The sequence below is a fragment of the Vespa mandarinia genome, chromosome 8 (assembly GCF_050613455.1).
Source record: "Vespa mandarinia isolate Hongniang chromosome 8, ASM5061345v1, whole genome shotgun sequence".
Taxonomy (NCBI): Eukaryota; Metazoa; Arthropoda; class Insecta; order Hymenoptera; family Vespidae; genus Vespa; species Vespa mandarinia.
Genome location: NC_140817.1, coordinates 1,619,129 through 1,636,203, shown reverse-complemented (window position 1 = coordinate 1,636,203; position 17,075 = coordinate 1,619,129). Strand labels below are relative to the sequence as shown.

The 17,075-nt window shown below is 24.8% G+C and overlaps 5 protein-coding genes across 12 annotated transcripts; 3 read left to right on the top strand and 2 right to left on the bottom strand.

Moving 5' to 3' along the window:
* Nucleotides 1–1,415: 1,415 nt before the first annotated feature.
* Rab11 (RAS oncogene family member Rab11) lies at nucleotides 1,416–6,376 on the top strand. 3 transcript variants are annotated; one of them, XR_004841063.2, is made up of 5 exons: nucleotides 1,416–1,724; nucleotides 2,838–3,033; nucleotides 3,112–3,386; nucleotides 3,689–3,881; nucleotides 4,686–6,367. XR_004841063.2 is itself a non-coding variant. In XM_035887652.2 (5 exons), exons 1-4 carry the CDS (start codon nucleotides 1,685–1,687, stop codon nucleotides 3,823–3,825), a joined length of 648 nt encoding a protein of 215 aa, XP_035743545.1. In that variant the 5' UTR covers nucleotides 1,416–1,684; the 3' UTR covers nucleotides 3,826–3,845; nucleotides 4,686–5,221. The 3 variants fall into 3 exon arrangements, 2 of the variants coding, with proteins under 2 accessions (XP_035743545.1, XP_035743546.1); XM_035887652.2 differs by having other exon boundaries at nucleotides 3,689–3,845; nucleotides 4,686–5,221; XM_035887653.2 differs by lacking the exon at nucleotides 1,416–1,724 and adding an exon at nucleotides 1,898–2,024 and having other exon boundaries at nucleotides 3,689–3,845; nucleotides 4,686–6,376.
* A 423-nt stretch (nucleotides 6,377–6,799) lies between these two features.
* On the bottom strand, nucleotides 6,800–9,015 carry LOC118451265 (mitochondrial glutathione transporter SLC25A40). Of its 3 annotated transcripts, none has more exons than XM_035887650.2 (8): nucleotides 8,879–9,015; nucleotides 8,365–8,566; nucleotides 8,087–8,238; nucleotides 7,862–7,996; nucleotides 7,627–7,789; nucleotides 7,356–7,552; nucleotides 7,185–7,266; nucleotides 6,800–7,095 (listed from the first exon to the last, which is right to left on the bottom strand). In XM_035887650.2, the coding sequence occupies exons 2-8, from the start codon at nucleotides 8,480–8,482 to the stop codon at nucleotides 6,854–6,856; spliced, it is 1,089 nt and encodes a 362-aa protein (XP_035743543.1). In that variant the 5' UTR covers nucleotides 8,483–8,566; nucleotides 8,879–9,015; the 3' UTR covers nucleotides 6,800–6,853. The 3 variants fall into 3 exon arrangements, with proteins under 3 accessions (XP_035743543.1, XP_035743539.1, XP_035743542.1); XM_035887646.2 differs by having other exon boundaries at nucleotides 8,365–8,665; nucleotides 8,879–8,998; XM_035887649.2 differs by having other exon boundaries at nucleotides 8,689–8,915.
* Nucleotides 9,016–9,065: 50 nt separating this feature from the next.
* On the top strand, nucleotides 9,066–13,753 carry LOC118451264 (golgin subfamily A member 2). Of its 4 annotated transcripts, none has more exons than XM_035887645.2 (14): nucleotides 9,066–9,181; nucleotides 9,287–9,350; nucleotides 9,680–9,766; nucleotides 9,856–10,401; nucleotides 10,494–10,689; nucleotides 10,836–11,001; nucleotides 11,115–11,256; nucleotides 11,331–11,519; nucleotides 11,607–11,825; nucleotides 11,935–12,120; nucleotides 12,276–12,527; nucleotides 12,625–12,955; nucleotides 13,124–13,327; nucleotides 13,399–13,752. In XM_035887645.2, the coding sequence occupies exons 2-14, from the start codon at nucleotides 9,306–9,308 to the stop codon at nucleotides 13,590–13,592; spliced, it is 2,757 nt and encodes a 918-aa protein (XP_035743538.2). In that variant the 5' UTR covers nucleotides 9,066–9,181; nucleotides 9,287–9,305; the 3' UTR covers nucleotides 13,593–13,752. The 4 variants fall into 4 exon arrangements, with proteins under 4 accessions (XP_035743538.2, XP_085514908.1, XP_085514907.1 ...); XM_085658782.1 differs by lacking the exon at nucleotides 9,066–9,181 and having other exon boundaries at nucleotides 9,212–9,350; nucleotides 9,856–10,042; nucleotides 10,172–10,401; XM_085658781.1 differs by lacking the exon at nucleotides 9,066–9,181 and having other exon boundaries at nucleotides 9,212–9,350; nucleotides 13,402–13,753.
* A 128-nt stretch (nucleotides 13,754–13,881) lies between these two features.
* On the bottom strand, nucleotides 13,882–14,782 carry RpL35 (ribosomal protein L35). Its single transcript, XM_035887654.2, has 3 exons — nucleotides 14,700–14,782; nucleotides 14,266–14,402; nucleotides 13,882–14,157 (listed from the first exon to the last, which is right to left on the bottom strand). Exons 1-3 carry the CDS (start codon nucleotides 14,700–14,702, stop codon nucleotides 13,926–13,928), a joined length of 372 nt encoding a protein of 123 aa, XP_035743547.1. The 5' UTR covers nucleotides 14,703–14,782; the 3' UTR covers nucleotides 13,882–13,925.
* Nucleotides 14,783–14,989: 207 nt separating this feature from the next.
* mRpL19 (mitochondrial ribosomal protein L19) lies at nucleotides 14,990–16,769 on the top strand. The gene is made up of 4 exons (XM_035887651.2): nucleotides 14,990–15,236; nucleotides 15,451–15,886; nucleotides 15,980–16,258; nucleotides 16,356–16,769. The coding sequence occupies exons 1-4, from the start codon at nucleotides 15,170–15,172 to the stop codon at nucleotides 16,483–16,485; spliced, it is 912 nt and encodes a 303-aa protein (XP_035743544.1). The 5' UTR covers nucleotides 14,990–15,169; the 3' UTR covers nucleotides 16,486–16,769.
* Nucleotides 16,770–17,075: the final 306 nt, after the last annotated feature.

The following is a 17,075-nucleotide window of genomic DNA, read 5'->3' as shown; positions in this document are numbered from 1 at the left end:
CGATCGTACTCAACTGGTTGCATTAAATCATAATGATGCTTGTAATTATTACGATTGATATTAGTATATTTAAGTAATTAAACTTCACATTAACTTAAATATATTATATGATTAAATTATCAATCTTTGGTATATATTTTAGATTTTAGGTTTCACGTGATTTAAATAGATATATATATATATATTGCATAGCTACACCACAGTCTAAAAGAACTTGAACTGTGATTTATACAGTCTAGCTCCTCCTCTTCTCACCTTATCTCCCCAAAAACAAAATTTCTTACAATTTCTTAGATATTTATAACTATAGTGGACTATATATTTATGTATATTTAAATACAGAAATATATCTATATATAAATCTATCGCCCCCCCCCCTTTACACACTACATACATACGGGAGTGAATTTATCTTGTAATGATGATTACAAATTTGTAGCTATATAACATTTTTAAACCTATGAAATTCTTTGAAAAGAAATTTAAAAAAAAAAGAAGGAAAAGAAAAAGCTACTATAGATTATACAAAGTAAAGGTATGTTACGCTAGAAAACGTAGTTTTCGCTTTTATTCCCATTTTGTTCTCATTTATATTTGTCTTATCGCATAAAATTAGTAATATTGCGTTAATCCAAACAATTATTGTAATATTGGAAATACAGGAATCTCGCCATACATCTGAATAGTTTTCATAAAGTAACTGAGACGGATCACAAATAACATTTTGTATTTACTATTTATATTTGGTCTTACTAACATTGCTCATGCAAAATATAAGATGCATACATTTACATGATGGTAAGTATTAAGTTTTCTTTCTATGCATATAATATAATGTAAAATAGAATTTAGAACATTATATTTTATATTATATATAAAATAAGAATTAATATATATATATATATATATATATATATATATATATATATATATATATTACATAAATTAATTAGTATATATTTGATTACTCTGATGTTTTTCGATTAAAATAAGAAAATCAGAAATAGATCATTTTTGACAATTTTTTATTTCTATCAATGATTAATGAGTAATTTAGTTCATAAAATCGGATCATTTTTTATTATATAAAAATAAGATTGATATAATTCTAAATGAACTATAATTAAATAAAAAAAAAATCAAAACAAAATTAAAACTAATGATATTAAAATTTATTATTTAATTTGTACACACATTTGGCCGTTGAATTTTTCTATTTGTAATTTCAACTTGCAATATTTTGTTATTCTCTTTTAATCTTTTATTTCATTAACATATTGATACGTCAAGATCAGCATTAACGTTGGTGCATAAGTACATATGTATAATGTGTTTGCAATATTGTCATTAATGTAACCTATAGTCAAAGCTGCGCTTGCGCAGAACGAATCCTTAATGCGCATGTGCAGATCTTCGTATTGGAGGGGCGTAGAAAGGAGGCCATATTGTACAGTTAAATTGAAAGAACGAAAATAATTATATCAGCGTGAAGTGGGCACTATTTATCGTAATATTTTTATCTCCTGTCTTTCAACGACGTTAGTTGAAATTCACAGTTACAAAACAAGTAAGGGGGGCCAATCCGTGGGTTCCTGATATTTTATACATAAGTATATTTTAGTAGTGTATTTCGATCGAGAGGCATCGTCGGTCTATATTACAGGAGTTTGTTGCTGCAAGCGAAATGGGCACTCGAGATGACGAATATGATTATTTATTTAAAGGTAAAGCAAATCTCTCCCTTAATCCACCATTGTCGTTTGTATTGCGCATTTGTTTTTGTTCTAAGATATATTTTTTTCATTCGTTGAAATTAACTATTAAGCTAAATATATAGGGAATCTTTGATGTCGAATCGAACGTTATTCACGCTGACGTTCACTCTATAGGCACGAATGACTGTTAGGATTTTCGTAGAATGTGGTCGACGTATGATGACATCAGATGATGTCTCTCTTAGAGCGTGACACAACTATCATTTTACTCTGAAATGTCAAATTATGATAGACATTTTCTTGGATTTAGTATGTATAATGGTATACAATATATGTATATAGAAATAGAATGTCGCTTCTTTTTATATTCCTAAGTTCATCAATATATATTATAACGGAATATTTCTCTATATTTCTAACATTTACATAACTACTACACAGATGCGTGAAAATTTTACTTCATTGTGTGTAGCCACACAAAGTATTTCTCTCTTTCTTTCTCTCTCTCTTTCTCTCTCTCTCTCTTTCTCTCTCTCTCTTTCTTTCTTTCTTTTTTTCTTTCTTTTTATTTCTTTCTTTCTTTCTTTCTTTCTTTCTTTCTTTCTTTCTTTCTTTCTTTTTTTCTTTTTTCTTTCTTTCTTTCTTTCTTTTTTTTCTTTCTTTATTATCATACATGCACGCGCGCGTGATAAAGATGACAATGACATATATAAGAGATATTTTAAACTTAATATTTCTGTATCTACAGATCTAAAATCTTAGAAGAAAAAGTAAATCTTAGAGAAAATCTTAGAAGAAAAAATAAAGAAAATTTTTTATAAAAGTGGAAAAAGATGGAAAAATAAAGTATTTAAAGTTTTAACACTAAATTACTTTCAATGAAGTAAATGATATAATAGAAATAAAAAGTTTTAAGAAATATAATAAATTTTTATAACATTTATTATACAAATCTACTTTAAAAAATTATAGTTTAAATTATTTACTTCAAAAGAAAGAATTTTGTATTCATTGTTAAATGGGTATTGCTTCTATGGATATTATATCTTTTATAATAACATTTGTCAAAATCTTAAAAAATTTTTATTTATATTTTATTATCTTTATTTCTTAATATTACAGTTGTTCTTATTGGTGATTCTGGAGTAGGAAAAAGTAACCTACTATCTCGTTTCACACGCAATGAGTTTAATTTGGAATCAAAGTCTACTATAGGTGTTGAATTTGCAACACGCAGTATACAAGTAGATGGTAAAACTATTAAAGCTCAAATTTGGGATACAGCTGGACAAGAACGTTATCGAGCCATTACCTCTGCGTAAGTTTCTTAGAATTAGAATTTTAGATATCTAATTATATATTATTTATATTATAATTTATTCTCATTAATCATTAGATACTATCGGGGTGCAGTTGGAGCATTGTTGGTATATGATATTGCAAAACATTTGACATATGAAAATGTTGAAAGATGGTTACGAGAATTACGGGACCATGCAGATCAAAATATTGTGATCATGTTAGTGGGAAACAAATCAGACTTAAGGCATTTACGTGCAGTTCCAACTGATGAGGCTAAAGCATTTGCAGAAAAAAATGGTCTTTCATTTATTGAAACCTCTGCTTTAGATTCTACCAATGTTGAAACAGCGTTCCAAAATATATTAACAGGTAAATCAATTTTGATATGATTTTATGCTAAACTTCTATTTATTTAGATATTTGTGTGTGTGTGTGCGCGCGCGTGGGTGTGTGTATTATAGAATAAATAATTTTAAGTAACTCTAATCTTTATGACAGAAAACATAGATATTATCTGTATGTTTATTATACATGTGTAAAATAATTGTTATAATCTTTGCGCATATAAGAATATAATCTCTGTTATGTTACACTACAAAAATAAATAGGTTTGTTGCATGAAAATAATGTGAGATATTTATATAGTAATAATTCATATTTAAATCTTGCAGAAATATACAGAATCGTATCACAAAAACAGATACGAGATCCACCAGAGGGAGATACAATTCGACCCCAAAATGTAGAACCTATTGATGTCAAGCCGACAATGAATTCTGATGGAATGCGTAAACAGTGCTGTCAGTGACTTACCTTGCTGCTTAAAATGTGTGTATAGGCGAATGCAATACAAATATTCCAGAAGTATGATTGCTTAATTTTTAGTTATTGGAAAGAAAATTAGTGTACGGTCTTTATACAGTAACATAGTTTCAATATAATGAAAATATTGATTAGTTTATTATAAATTTTATGTTCATTTGTACATCAAGTTTATCTCAACATATATCAAAATTAAACACTGCTGAATGTCTTTGTCGTGTTTTTGTAATGCACTATAAATGGAGGGTTGAAAATGAATAATATATTAAAATGTACACTTGTAATAATGGTAGATTTTATTATACTACATCTAACATCATCTCCCAAAAAAGAATAATTCTGATATGATATTGTATTACATTAGAGATTTGACATATCAAATACACAATTAATATTCATCAAGATATATATGGATTGTATTCACACAGTTCTTTTATAATTATTTAATAATTATTATAATGTAATAGAGCTGAACATTTTTAAGACTTACTTTTGTAACCAATTTAGTCTATAAAATTTTATTTTATCGTTATTTACATTTTGCAAATGTAGACTTTCAATCAATGTTACAATGTAATTAAATCAAATACTATTACAGAAGACAATTATAATAAAATATTGTTTTTTATTGTACTATGAACATGATTTTTATCAGAATTCATTATTAGTTGAAAATATTCTTTTTAAAGCAAAAATTCAATAAAAATCAATTGATTTTAATTAAACAATATCTTTTTGATTATAGATTAAATAACAAGTCAAAATACAATTCATTCTTTCTAAATCTTTAATATCATATATTAATGCTTCATATTTTATATTTTTCCCATGTTTTTAATGTTACAGAAGCAGTCTCCAGGAGGAAGAATGGAATAAGATACTGATGATAGATATGGCAAGTGCATAATAATTTGAAATCTAAGACTATATGCACAAGTCCATAATGTCATATGTTTGAAGAATTTGTAACCCCAACAACATCAGGGTATACTATTCACTGATGCTCTTATGAGTATATATTATGCATTCACAGAAATAGTTAACAAAAAAAAAGGAAAAAAACAAGCATCATGGTTATGTATGATGCAGTAAAAGTGAATACATATGCATTATTCTGTCCTTTAAATTTATTTTTACCCTATTTTTTTTTTCATATTTTTGATCATATACGAGGTCTGTTCATGTAATGAAGAGAAACATTAATATTGTATATATAATTGTCGTGTATAATTAAATATAATATTATTTGATTCTTATTATATATAAATAAAATCTCTATTATATGACAAATATAAGTTGCAGAGAAAGAATTTATTTATAAAATAATATAAGAAGCACACGTCCCTCAAGCTAAAAGTTATAAAGCGCTATATAACTATAATAAAATGATTTAATGATTATAAGTTATTAAAAAATATAAAAAAGTAGTAAAAATAGTAATGCTGTTTTTTATTTACTATTTTTTCTTTAAAAAATAATTTCACGAAATTTATAATAAGACGAACTTAAGAAATTATCCATCTCTCATTGAAATTTAAATGAATAGTCCTCGTATATTAAACTTAACAAAAAAAATGCTTTGTTCTTATTCAATTTAAAGATATTTCAGTCCATTTAGCATATAGCTATTATTGTGAGTATGTAAATAATTTATAATCATTTGCTTGCAATGAAATAATGCAGTCAAACATAAAATCAACTGCGAAGAATAGTGCATAATAGTAGACGAAAGCTTATAATAAAAAAAAAAAAATAACTATATAAAGAAGTCTGAAACATGAAATACAAAAATTAAATTCTATAAAATATTTTTCTGCTTTTATGATTTTTTTAAAGTTTGGTTTTGTCATCATTTTATTCATAAGAAATTCTTTAAATTTGCAAATATGTGACATATACTTAATATATATGAAATATTGCACACTATACATATTCTTTCAGCATTGTTATTTTTATGAATACTGCAGCAATTTAGAAGCTATTTTCAAAAACCAGCTATTATATTCTTGAATAAATTGAAAGTGTGTAAAATATTACAAGTTAAGATATATAAGCTATAATATGAAAGATTAACAAAATTTTAATTATTATTCCATAGGATATAAAATTTGTGCAACATGCTAATGGAATATAAAATATTAAATGTCAGATGTGTGTGTGTGTTATATATAATTTTCTATTACTTAATTTTTATTATAATATTATTTGTATGACTTTTTATAAGCAAACAAAACATACATTTCCTAGCTGCCCTAATGGATAATAATCATAAGTAAGTATACCGATTTAATATAGTAATGCTTATCTTTGTATGATTAATTTACAGTTGTTAATAACCACATATATTCAAGATAGCAATGTCTCAAATTACTATTATATTCGTATGTGTATTAAATGATATATTCTGTAGTTTTAGGCTCGTTATTGTAAACTCATAAAAAATCATCTTAAATTTATTTTATATTAAATAGCAATGAATTTATAATGCACAGAATTAAATATTATTTTGCTATTATATGTTCAGTCGCGCGTTTTTTTTTTTTTATATATAAAAAAATTGTTGCAATTGTAACACATCTTCTACTTTGTATTTAAATAATCAATCTCCAAATAACTTTACTTCTATACAACGCTTTAATTAATAAATATTAAAAATTATATAAGTAATTATATAATTTAAATCTACTTTTTTAATGTGAACTTTATCTTAAATACCTGTAATAATTAAATAATTATTATACCTGTAATAATTAAGTATGAATCTCTCTTATAAATATAATAGAGACTAGCATTCAAGATAATTTTATTTTTTATTAAAATATATGCTAAGCTTTAGTAAAAATGTTATAAGAATGTCATAATCAAGGTTAATAATAAATACACGTTAAATACAATTTTATATTTATATTTCTAAACATTAGTATATTAAGTAAATGGAGAACATAATTATGAAATAAAGATTTTAACTTAAGACGTATATGTACAGTATAGTATCATATCTAATACTACATATGTCATTTGGTACTATTACGTTTATTCTGTAATAAATATATATCATGCTCAAATTCAAGTACTTTGCTAGCATTGTATTTTTGGAAAAATCGTTTTCCATGTTCAAAAGTTGCTATCATTATAGCACAAGCTGGTGCAACTTTTACTAAACGTGGAATTAAACCAGTAAACAAACCTTTTATACCATTTTGATTATAAATTCTTCGTATTATAGTCCATGTATTACTACTACGATCAGGTTTATCTGTAATCATATTAAACAAATGAATTGGTGTACGTGAATGTTATGCATTTAAAAGAAATATTATCTTTTTTTTAATACACAGCATATACCTGAATATATTTCCTTTTCACCCATTTCTATTTGCCTATGTGTTTTTACTACATCAAATGGTATAGTCAATAATGCAGCTATCTTTATATATAAAAAATAAAAAGAAAGAATGAATTCACACAATTATATTATTAATTATTTATAAGAAATAATAATAATTGTAAACTTACAGATCCTGCTGTTGCTCCTGCTGCAAGATTGAAAGTAAAAGTTTGTTGTGACTCACAGAATGTTTGTTTTATAGTTTCATAATGAAACCAATAAATGGCACTAAAAGGTACGTCTCGAAGAAGTGTCGATCCTAATCCCATCCATAGGCCAGAGAAACCACTGTATTTAATAAGTATCTTTAATGCTTCTCTTATTTCTGCAGGAATAAAAATAAAAAATTATTTTATTAATAATATTTTGTTATATACATATATCTTACTCTTTCATTACCTGCATGGCTTAATTTTTGAGATTGCATTTTAGTTCTAATTAATTCTAATGGACTAACTAAAACTGCTGCCCAAATACGTGCTGTACCTCCAGCTAACATAGGAATCCAAAATGGTTGTTCTACATTTTTTGTATTTTTTCTCCAATTTCTATTATATTTATCCTATAAATGCCAAGCTTGCAAAAATATCAATTATTATATAAATATATCTTCTTTTTTTTATTTTTAACTTACTTTTAAGTATATCCTTAACTGTTCATATGAAACAAAATATATTATGGTTGCAGGTACTGCTAATACAAGAGTTGGACTCAAGCCACTCCATAACGAACCAATTCCTTCCCTCTTACTTATTTTTATAAAAGCGTCCTATAAGTAAAACGTTAATATTTATATGAAGGAACTTGATCGATTATTGTGTCAATTAAAATTTATTGTAATTCAATCTATTATTTATACCATAGTGCCAGTAAATTTTTCATTTGGTCCTTTTCCATTGAGACATGGACATAAATGGTCCATTAATCCATTGCAATATAAGAAGCATTTGTTAGAAATCATAGCTTTCTGTTGGGCTTGTAGACGTGTTTTAACTACATCCAAAGGTGTAACTAAAAAAACAAATGTATTTTACTATGCTTAATTCTTACTTATAAAAATAAATGCAATATAGAATTATTATCAAATTATATAAAAAATATTGTTTTCAAAAATAATTATCAATTATATTCACTTACCAAATATTGAAGTTATAAGTGCACCTGTGCAAGAAGCTATAATTTGTTGGTATGGTCTAATACGAAATCTTGGATCATCCAAATTAATTGGAGTTGATATATTTGCCACTTTATTCATTTTAAGATTGTTTTAAAATGACATTAATATGTCTTATCTTATGTTAACCTTCAGTTTACTTTCATAATACCCTTATCATAAATTCTGATCAAATAATGTTCATGAAATACATTAATATCATCATTTATTAGAAGTAAGAAATATTAGTGTATCGTCTTTATAGATGAATAGTAATTCTAATTTCTGAAATAAATTTAATCGAGTACCTTTAAAAAATATTTTATTTTTATAGATCAATTTTATATCTAACTGAACTCATAGACTTTTTGCCATTTTTAACTTGAGATAAGAAATTTTTTCATGAAGAAAAAAGAACAGAAAAGAAAATTAATTTACTTTCAAAAATTCTTTTCTACTTTCCTTTAATCAAATGTAAGAAATAGTAGGGAAAAATACCTCCTTTTAGGAAACATCCGGTTTACCGCGTTTTCGATTGATGCATAAATGATATCTATCATGAACTATCTGTTTCATGAGATTACCAAAAATACACTCATATATATCTAAGTTTGTCCATTTCTTATTTTTTAAACGAGTAATCCAAATATTTTTTAACAAATCGATTTAATCTTTTCAGCGATATATTTAATGAGAAAACGAATTTTATTTCGATTTTCTCGATAAAACATATACATCCAATATCTTTAATTGAAATAAATTGGATATATTTAATGACACTATAGCAATATGGCATGAATGGCACGTAGACATTTCATAACCTTTATGACTACATTACTAATGTTTTTCAGTAAAATGATGTGAAAGTTTTTCATAGTTTGACATAATAGATTTGACCTTTTGCAGCAGTATAATAAATAATACAATGAATTTAAGTAAAACGGAGAAACTAATAGCAGCTAGAAAAAAGGTAATAAATAAAGATAATAAAAAATAATATAAATAAAATATTGTAACGTTTTGTTAAAGCATTTATATTTCATTGGTTTTATTTAATATATTATAAAAGAATTGAAGAATTTCAATATTAGATATTTTATTATTAACTTTTTTTCTATATCGAAACATTAAAGCTATGACGTGTCATATGCCACAAATGTTGCAAAATATCTACTTTTACGAAGATCGTTCAAGTAAAGAACATAAATGGTTTCTTTAATATATTTCATTTTGTATAAATGTTTCACTTTTACAAATATTATATTCTATTTATTTTTTAATAATTTTCCTTTTTTCTAGTTAAAAGAATTTCAACAGAATAAAAAAATACATATACAAGATGAACCATTGAAAAATGAAAATGGGATAATTAAATTATCACAGCAGGTATTGTGCAAATTTTATATTAATATATATGTATATATAATAATAATCATTAATAATATTTTTATATTCTTTTGTAATTACTTTATTAGAATGAAACTGTGGAAACAAGCTCCCATAAAAATCAGTTGAGAAGTGATCATAATGTTCCTATAAGCGATACTTTACAAAATTTTACGTTTCCATTAGATAATAAAGATTCTCATGTAAATATAGAATCAACAAATTTTGTATCCACAAATGAGAATAAAATAAGTGTAAAGCAAATGGATGCAGAAGGTAGTCCTAAACAAGTTGCCAGCATTGAAATGACAAATGTTGCAATATTGTCAGAAAAAGATAACAGTCATGTAGAAAAGGAAAGAGTATCGGAATCTAATGAAAATAACATTAATTACTTTTGTACAGATAAAGATAAAAGTGAAAGTAATTGTACTTTAGGTAATATATCATTAAATCAACAATTATCTATACAAACGAAACAATTATTACAAGCTGAGAATACAAAAATTAATGAGTCTGATGAAAATACTGACAATAATAAACGGAAAATGCTTGATTCTCAAAATCAAACTGTAACTTGTTTACAGGATCAAAATCAAGTAGTAAATCAATTACAAATTCAAGTTAGACAATATGTAAGTATTCCTTTCTTTCTATAAACCATTATATCTTTTTATGTTCTGTGCTACACGGCGTATATAAATGCACTCATTTATAAATGGGACAGAGTAATAAAATTTCTGAACTACAAGCTGCTCTTACTGCAAAAAATACAGAAGTTGAGATAAAGCTGATGCAAGAGATTAAACAACTAAAAGAAAAATTGCAAATTCATGTGCAAACAACTAATATTTTAATTTCGGAAAAAGCAGAACTTACTACAGCCTTAAATCAAAATCAAGCAACTATTAAACATCAAAAAGGTTAGCATTGTATCATCTAGTCATATTTTTATATTTAAGATAATTTGTCTAATAAATATATTATTTCATTATTTTATCATATGTATATATATATATATATATATATATATATATATATATATATATATATATATATCTATTTACAGAAGAGATAGAAGAATTATCTGGGAAATTGAAACATGTTCAATTTCATTCATCTGAATTTGAAAAAGAATTAAATATTACAAAAAATGATGCTGAAGAAGCTAAAAAAATCGCTCAACAAATGAAACAAGATCATGAAACACTTCACGAAAAATATTCAGAGCTAAAGTATGTAATGTATATTAAAAATATTTCATATAATTGTCTTGTATTTAATTAGAAAGTTACATAAATTTGAAGCAAATAAAAAGTACTGTATTAACAATCTTTTATCATTATAGGAAGGAAAAAGATGATTTGAATTTACAAGTTTCAGAATTAAAACAAAAATTAAGTGTTAAGAATAGTGAATTAATCAATTTACAGCAGACTTTACAAGAAAAAGCTGCTTTACTTTCATTAAATGAATTAAAAATACAACAGGTAATTTAATGTTTCACTTTCACTATGAACATAATTACAAACTTTTGATTAATGAAAACATTATTTTATACTAGCTCACAAGCACATCTCAAGATTTAGAGATGCTTGAAAATCAACATCATAACGTAACCATGCTTGAACAACAAGTAGCACAAATGAAAGAAGCTTTGAAAACAGTGAGCGAAGAAAATGATGAAGCAAGTAAACAATATCAAAACTATGTACGTCAATTAGAAACACAACAAGAAAGACTGGTTAATGAAGTATGTCACTGATAAATTATTTTTCTACATCTTTTTTTATATTATGTAATTATAAATTCTCTCTTATATATTTTCTGATAATTATAGCTAGAACATCAGAAAAAATTAAACAACGAATTGGAAATTAGAGAAAAAAGTTATATAGATCGTTTATCAGATTTTGAACAACAATTACAATCTGAAAAAGAAAAAGTTCAAGAGTTAATTCCATTGCAAAATCACAAACATCATACAGATACTTTAATAAAGGAAATTGATGAACTTACATTAGAACAAGAGAGACTTCATATTATTATAAATGAAAAGGTAATGTACAAAATTATTATATACATATATATATATATATATATATATATATATATATATATATATTTATTTTTTATATTTTATTTTAATATTATGTTAATTTTTTTAGGAAACAGATATAGATATTTTAAAAAAAGAACTACAACAGTTACAAAATAAAGAGAATCAAAGTACAGATGTACCGAAACTGCTTCAGGCTCTTGAAAGTGAACAGCTTGGTGCATCTAGAGCTGTATCACAAAACCAACAGCTTAAACAACAGTTAAATGAGATGCATGATGCTTTTATTTTACTTGCAAGTATATTAGTATAAATAATTTAGTATGCATTATATATCAATTCATATTAATTTAAAAATATTATAGCTATAATCATAATTATTTAATATTTATAAATAGCATATAATCTGATTATCATATTCTTTTTTGAAATCACAACATACACACACAGAGCAATACTAAATTAGATTTAACAGAAAAACTACAATCAGAACGTACTATTGGGAGGAAGCTAAATGCAGAACTTAACAAATTAGAGTCAGAAGTAGAATATTTGAAAAATTCTTTAAAAGAGAAAGAAGAATCTTTGTCAGAATTGAAAAAAGAGAATTTACAGAATGCTCAAATTGCTGATCAAATACATCATTATCAAGCTCAATCGCAATATGCACATACATTACAGCAAGAACTTCAAAAAGCTTTGGTATTTAATTTTACTATTATTAATCATTTATTTTAATAATATGTGTATATATATACTTATTATTATTTTATATAAATATATATTTATATAATTACAGAATACTATTGATGATTTAAAAAGTGAAAATGAAAAACTCACTGAAGAATTGAATCATAAAACGGACAAAGAAAAAAATGAAATAAATGAATCTAATGTGATTAATGAAATATCAGAAAATAATGACAGTGTTGATAATAATATCCTTAACATCAAAGAAATTAAAACTATATCACGCTCCACAATAACTGAGCCCTCTTATGCTTTAGAACCAATAAAGAAATTGGAAGAGAGATTTAAGGAAACAATGGAAAAACTTGCTGAGTTAACGGATGAAAAACAAAGACTGGAACATTTGGTTTTACAGCTTCAAAGTGAAACAGAGACAATAGGTATAATAATCATACTGTTTTAATTGAACCTATATATTATGTAAATTTATATCTCAAAAGAAAACTTTTTAAAATGTGTATGACGAATATCCTATATAACATAACATATCTTTTTTGTATTTAACATACTTACAGTTTTGTCCTAGTAATTCTAATGTTCATATACAGGTGAATATATTGCATTGTATCAAAGACAACGTGCTATTTTGCAAGAAAGAGCAAAAGAAAAAAATGAAGCTTTTCGTTTACTTATAGAACAGAAAAACGAACAGCAAGAACAATTGCATAAGCTAAAAGAATTAGTAACAAATTTGATAACAAGAAAATCCACTATTACAGACAACATGGAGCTTTATACTTCTGATCATAAAGGTATGTTAACTAAAAAATAAAATTATAGTGTGTGTGTGTGTCAGAGATTAAATAGATTTTACTTTTTTTAGAAGAAAATAAAGATGTAATAACATCAGAAAATATCAAACAAAACAATAGTGTTGTATCAGAAATATCAGATGATGAAACAACATCTCAAATTCTTGATCTTTTAACAGAAATTAAAGATTGTAAAGATACATGCATACTTGCATCAAATTTTCACCCATGCCCATGGTGTTCAGGGAAACTTATTACTGTATGATCATATAATTAAAGATATATCTTTTTAAAAAAAAATACATTACATATAATATAATAAACAATATATTAAGTGTATATAAAAATATTAATAATTTTTAAACTTACATATAAAAATAAATATAAAAATAGAATATGTCTAAAAACAATTCTTCTAACAACAAAATTTTGTTATTTTTTATTAAGCAAATCATGATATAATGAAGATTGTAGATATGAGATAAGTAATACATCATATTAGGATATTCAAGGTAAAATACAAAAATACAGAAAAATGGATAAATAATAATAAATTGTATTTTTTATATATTTTATTTTGAAATAGAAATAATACATATTATACCTTTAGAGCATATTTTCTTAAGGGATATGTCGACTGTTTTCGGATTTCTTTCAATGGTTTTCTGCTAATTTGAAAAGGTGTTAGCTTGCGTCGTATTGCCCTGGTTTTCTTTGGTCTCAAATCCAAAGGCTTGTATTTATTATTCTTAAAAAGTAGTCGGAGGTTTTCTTTTTGTTTCTGATGCATAATAATGTATACACGAGCTATAGCTTTCCTGACAACACGGCTGTAAGGAAAAGGCATTGTGTTGTGTATTATTTATATACATTAATGATTATTTTAATTTTTTTAGGAAATTAGTATAAAAGCATTTCTTAGTATTAATAAAACATACATTTTAGATAATTTAGAAGCAGCTCCTCCAGTTACTTTAGCTACTCTTAAGTTTGTAAGCTCTGTTTTTAATTCTTCGAGTTGCTTTAGCAACTCCTTCTTATCCTTGCTCCTTAATTCAGAACATTTGACTTTCCCCTAAAATAATAAAAAATATCTCATTTACACATCTTGACAGTTATATTAATTTTTGGATAAAATATAAATATTATATAAATAATTTATCATCATCAAATAAATGTAAAGCTTGTAATATCGTTATTTCTGCAACGTTTTTCAAGGTTATGTTTTTTTTTTATATAAGAAAAATAATAAAAAATGTAAAATTCTATTTACTGCAATTTCGTAAAGGCAAATATTTTTTAAATTATGTAAATAAAATTATAGCATGATGGCAGAAATAAATAAAGATTAATATTTTGCAACAGAACATACCATCTTGATTCGATATTCTTCTATTCCCGTAAACGAAGGATGTTGAAAGATAAAAACAGTGCTGTCCTGTTGTTTTAGTAAATATCCCTAAGATTCATTTCATAGTTTTCATCTTTGTAAAATACCCTAAATAAAATACCCTAGCAAAAAGAGCATGTTTAAAATTATATGATATTAGTATTCCAATTGAGTAACTAATCATTAAAAAGATATTTTTTATTATATGAAATTTTGTTGTCAATAGTTTTATAATAACAAATTTATTATCATTATGCGTACATATGTACATCGTCAAAATATTTTTAAGTTTAGCATGATTTAAAGTGTCTAGACTGCTTTCAAGATTCTATATATATATCTGACGTATATGAAAAAACTAGGAAATAACCTATTTGTAAGAAATTGAAAGAATTGTGCGATTTATGTTTAACAAAAATTATAAACGTTTGTAATAATTTTTATCATTCAATATGCCTATCATTATGAAAATTCTATCACATAAGACAAAATTAGGATTACAAATAGCGAGAACATTGAGTATGTATATCTGTGCAAACATATATATATATATATTATAATTTTTAACATATTATATTATAATTCCTTTATTATATATTGTTAAAATCTTAAACATATAATAATATTAAACTTTTGCTTTATCGAATTGCTTTATTTAATGAATGTTTTATTATATCTTGAAAAATATTCTATCAAGAAGATATATTCATGATTTATTTTTTTCTTTTTGTAGCAAAAGAAACGCGACGATGTTCTTCAACAATATCGACACAAAGTTTGGAAAAAGATAGCCAAAACACAACAAATGTAAATACAGATTTAAATGATAGAACAGTTTCGTTAGATTATCGATTTATTTATCCAGAGTTTCTACCCGATCCAAATCCATTACATCGTAATTATATTAGAGAAAAATTAGAACGCATGGATATGATTGCAAGAAGATCTCAGATAGATATTCCTGAATTTTATGTTGGATCAATATTAGCTGTAACATATTCTGAACCACATGCACCTGGAAAAGTAAATAGATTTGTTGGAATATGTATCCAAAGGCAAGGATGTGGATTAAGAGCGTCGTTTCTTTTAAGAAATGTGGTAGATAATCAAGGTGTTGAAGTTCTTTTTAATATGTACGATCCATCTCTTCAAAAAATAGATTGTTTAAGGTAAAAACATACATTAATTAAAAACCAAAAAAGCTTCACTTTATTTCAATTGTATAGTATTAATATTTAATTTTATAAATGTTTCTGTTTTAGACTTGAGAAAAGATTAGATAACGAATTATTTTATTTACGAGATGCACCATTAGAATATAGTACTTTTCCATTTGATATGGATGCAGAATTTTTACCGGAGGGTGCTTCTGTACCCATAAATGATATTAAAGTACCACTTAATCCACGACCATGGCTAGAAAGATGGGAACGAAAAGAATTAAAAGGTGTTACAAATATAATTGTCGGTCAGAACCGACGGCAGAAGGCTGCAGCACATGCTACACCTTGGGAAAAATATGATCTCATGAAAATTTATAGGTAAGCTAAAAAAAATATACTCAAACAAATGGAAATAAATTTTAAATAATTTTTTAATATGTTTGAATTAAAAATTTTTTTTTTTTTTAATAATTAGAGAGACAATACCTGAAGAGGAACAAAGAGATATATTTGCAGAGGTGCAATCAAGTCTTCACAATTTAGAAATAGTTCGATATAAACAAAAACACGTACGAACCTTTGTACGTCCAAAAAAAAGTGGGTAAATTTTGTATTCTTAAACATATGTATAATTCAGAAAAAAACTATAATCTTTTATGCTAATATAAATAAAAAGTATTCTTTGATTCCTTTCAATAAAAGTCTCCAAATATTTTTTATTAATTGAATATAATTTATAAATAAATCAGTTTTTTTTGTATAGTATACACTATAGTATACATATCACAGTGCATTATCAAAAATATTACTAAAAAGAAAGAAATAACAGGTTCATTTGTTTAAGCTTTTTTCTCCAATTTTGTTATGTCATCAATCTGACCTTATTCTATATCATAATTATTGATATGTAATAATTATAATAATAATTAATAATTACAATAACTTAAAATTTGTAAAAAAAATGTATGCATGCAAAGAAGTATCCATAATAAATGTTATCATCAAATATTTACTTGTAATGTAAAATACAAGAATGCGCACATGAAAGAATGACAAGAATACAATATTTAAAATGCATTTATATTTAAAAGTATACTAATTCTATTTACACTTACTAAATCTTTTATCTTATAAATGATGTTATATACATACAAGTTAATAATAGCTATTTATATTAAAATTTATAGAAGTTATG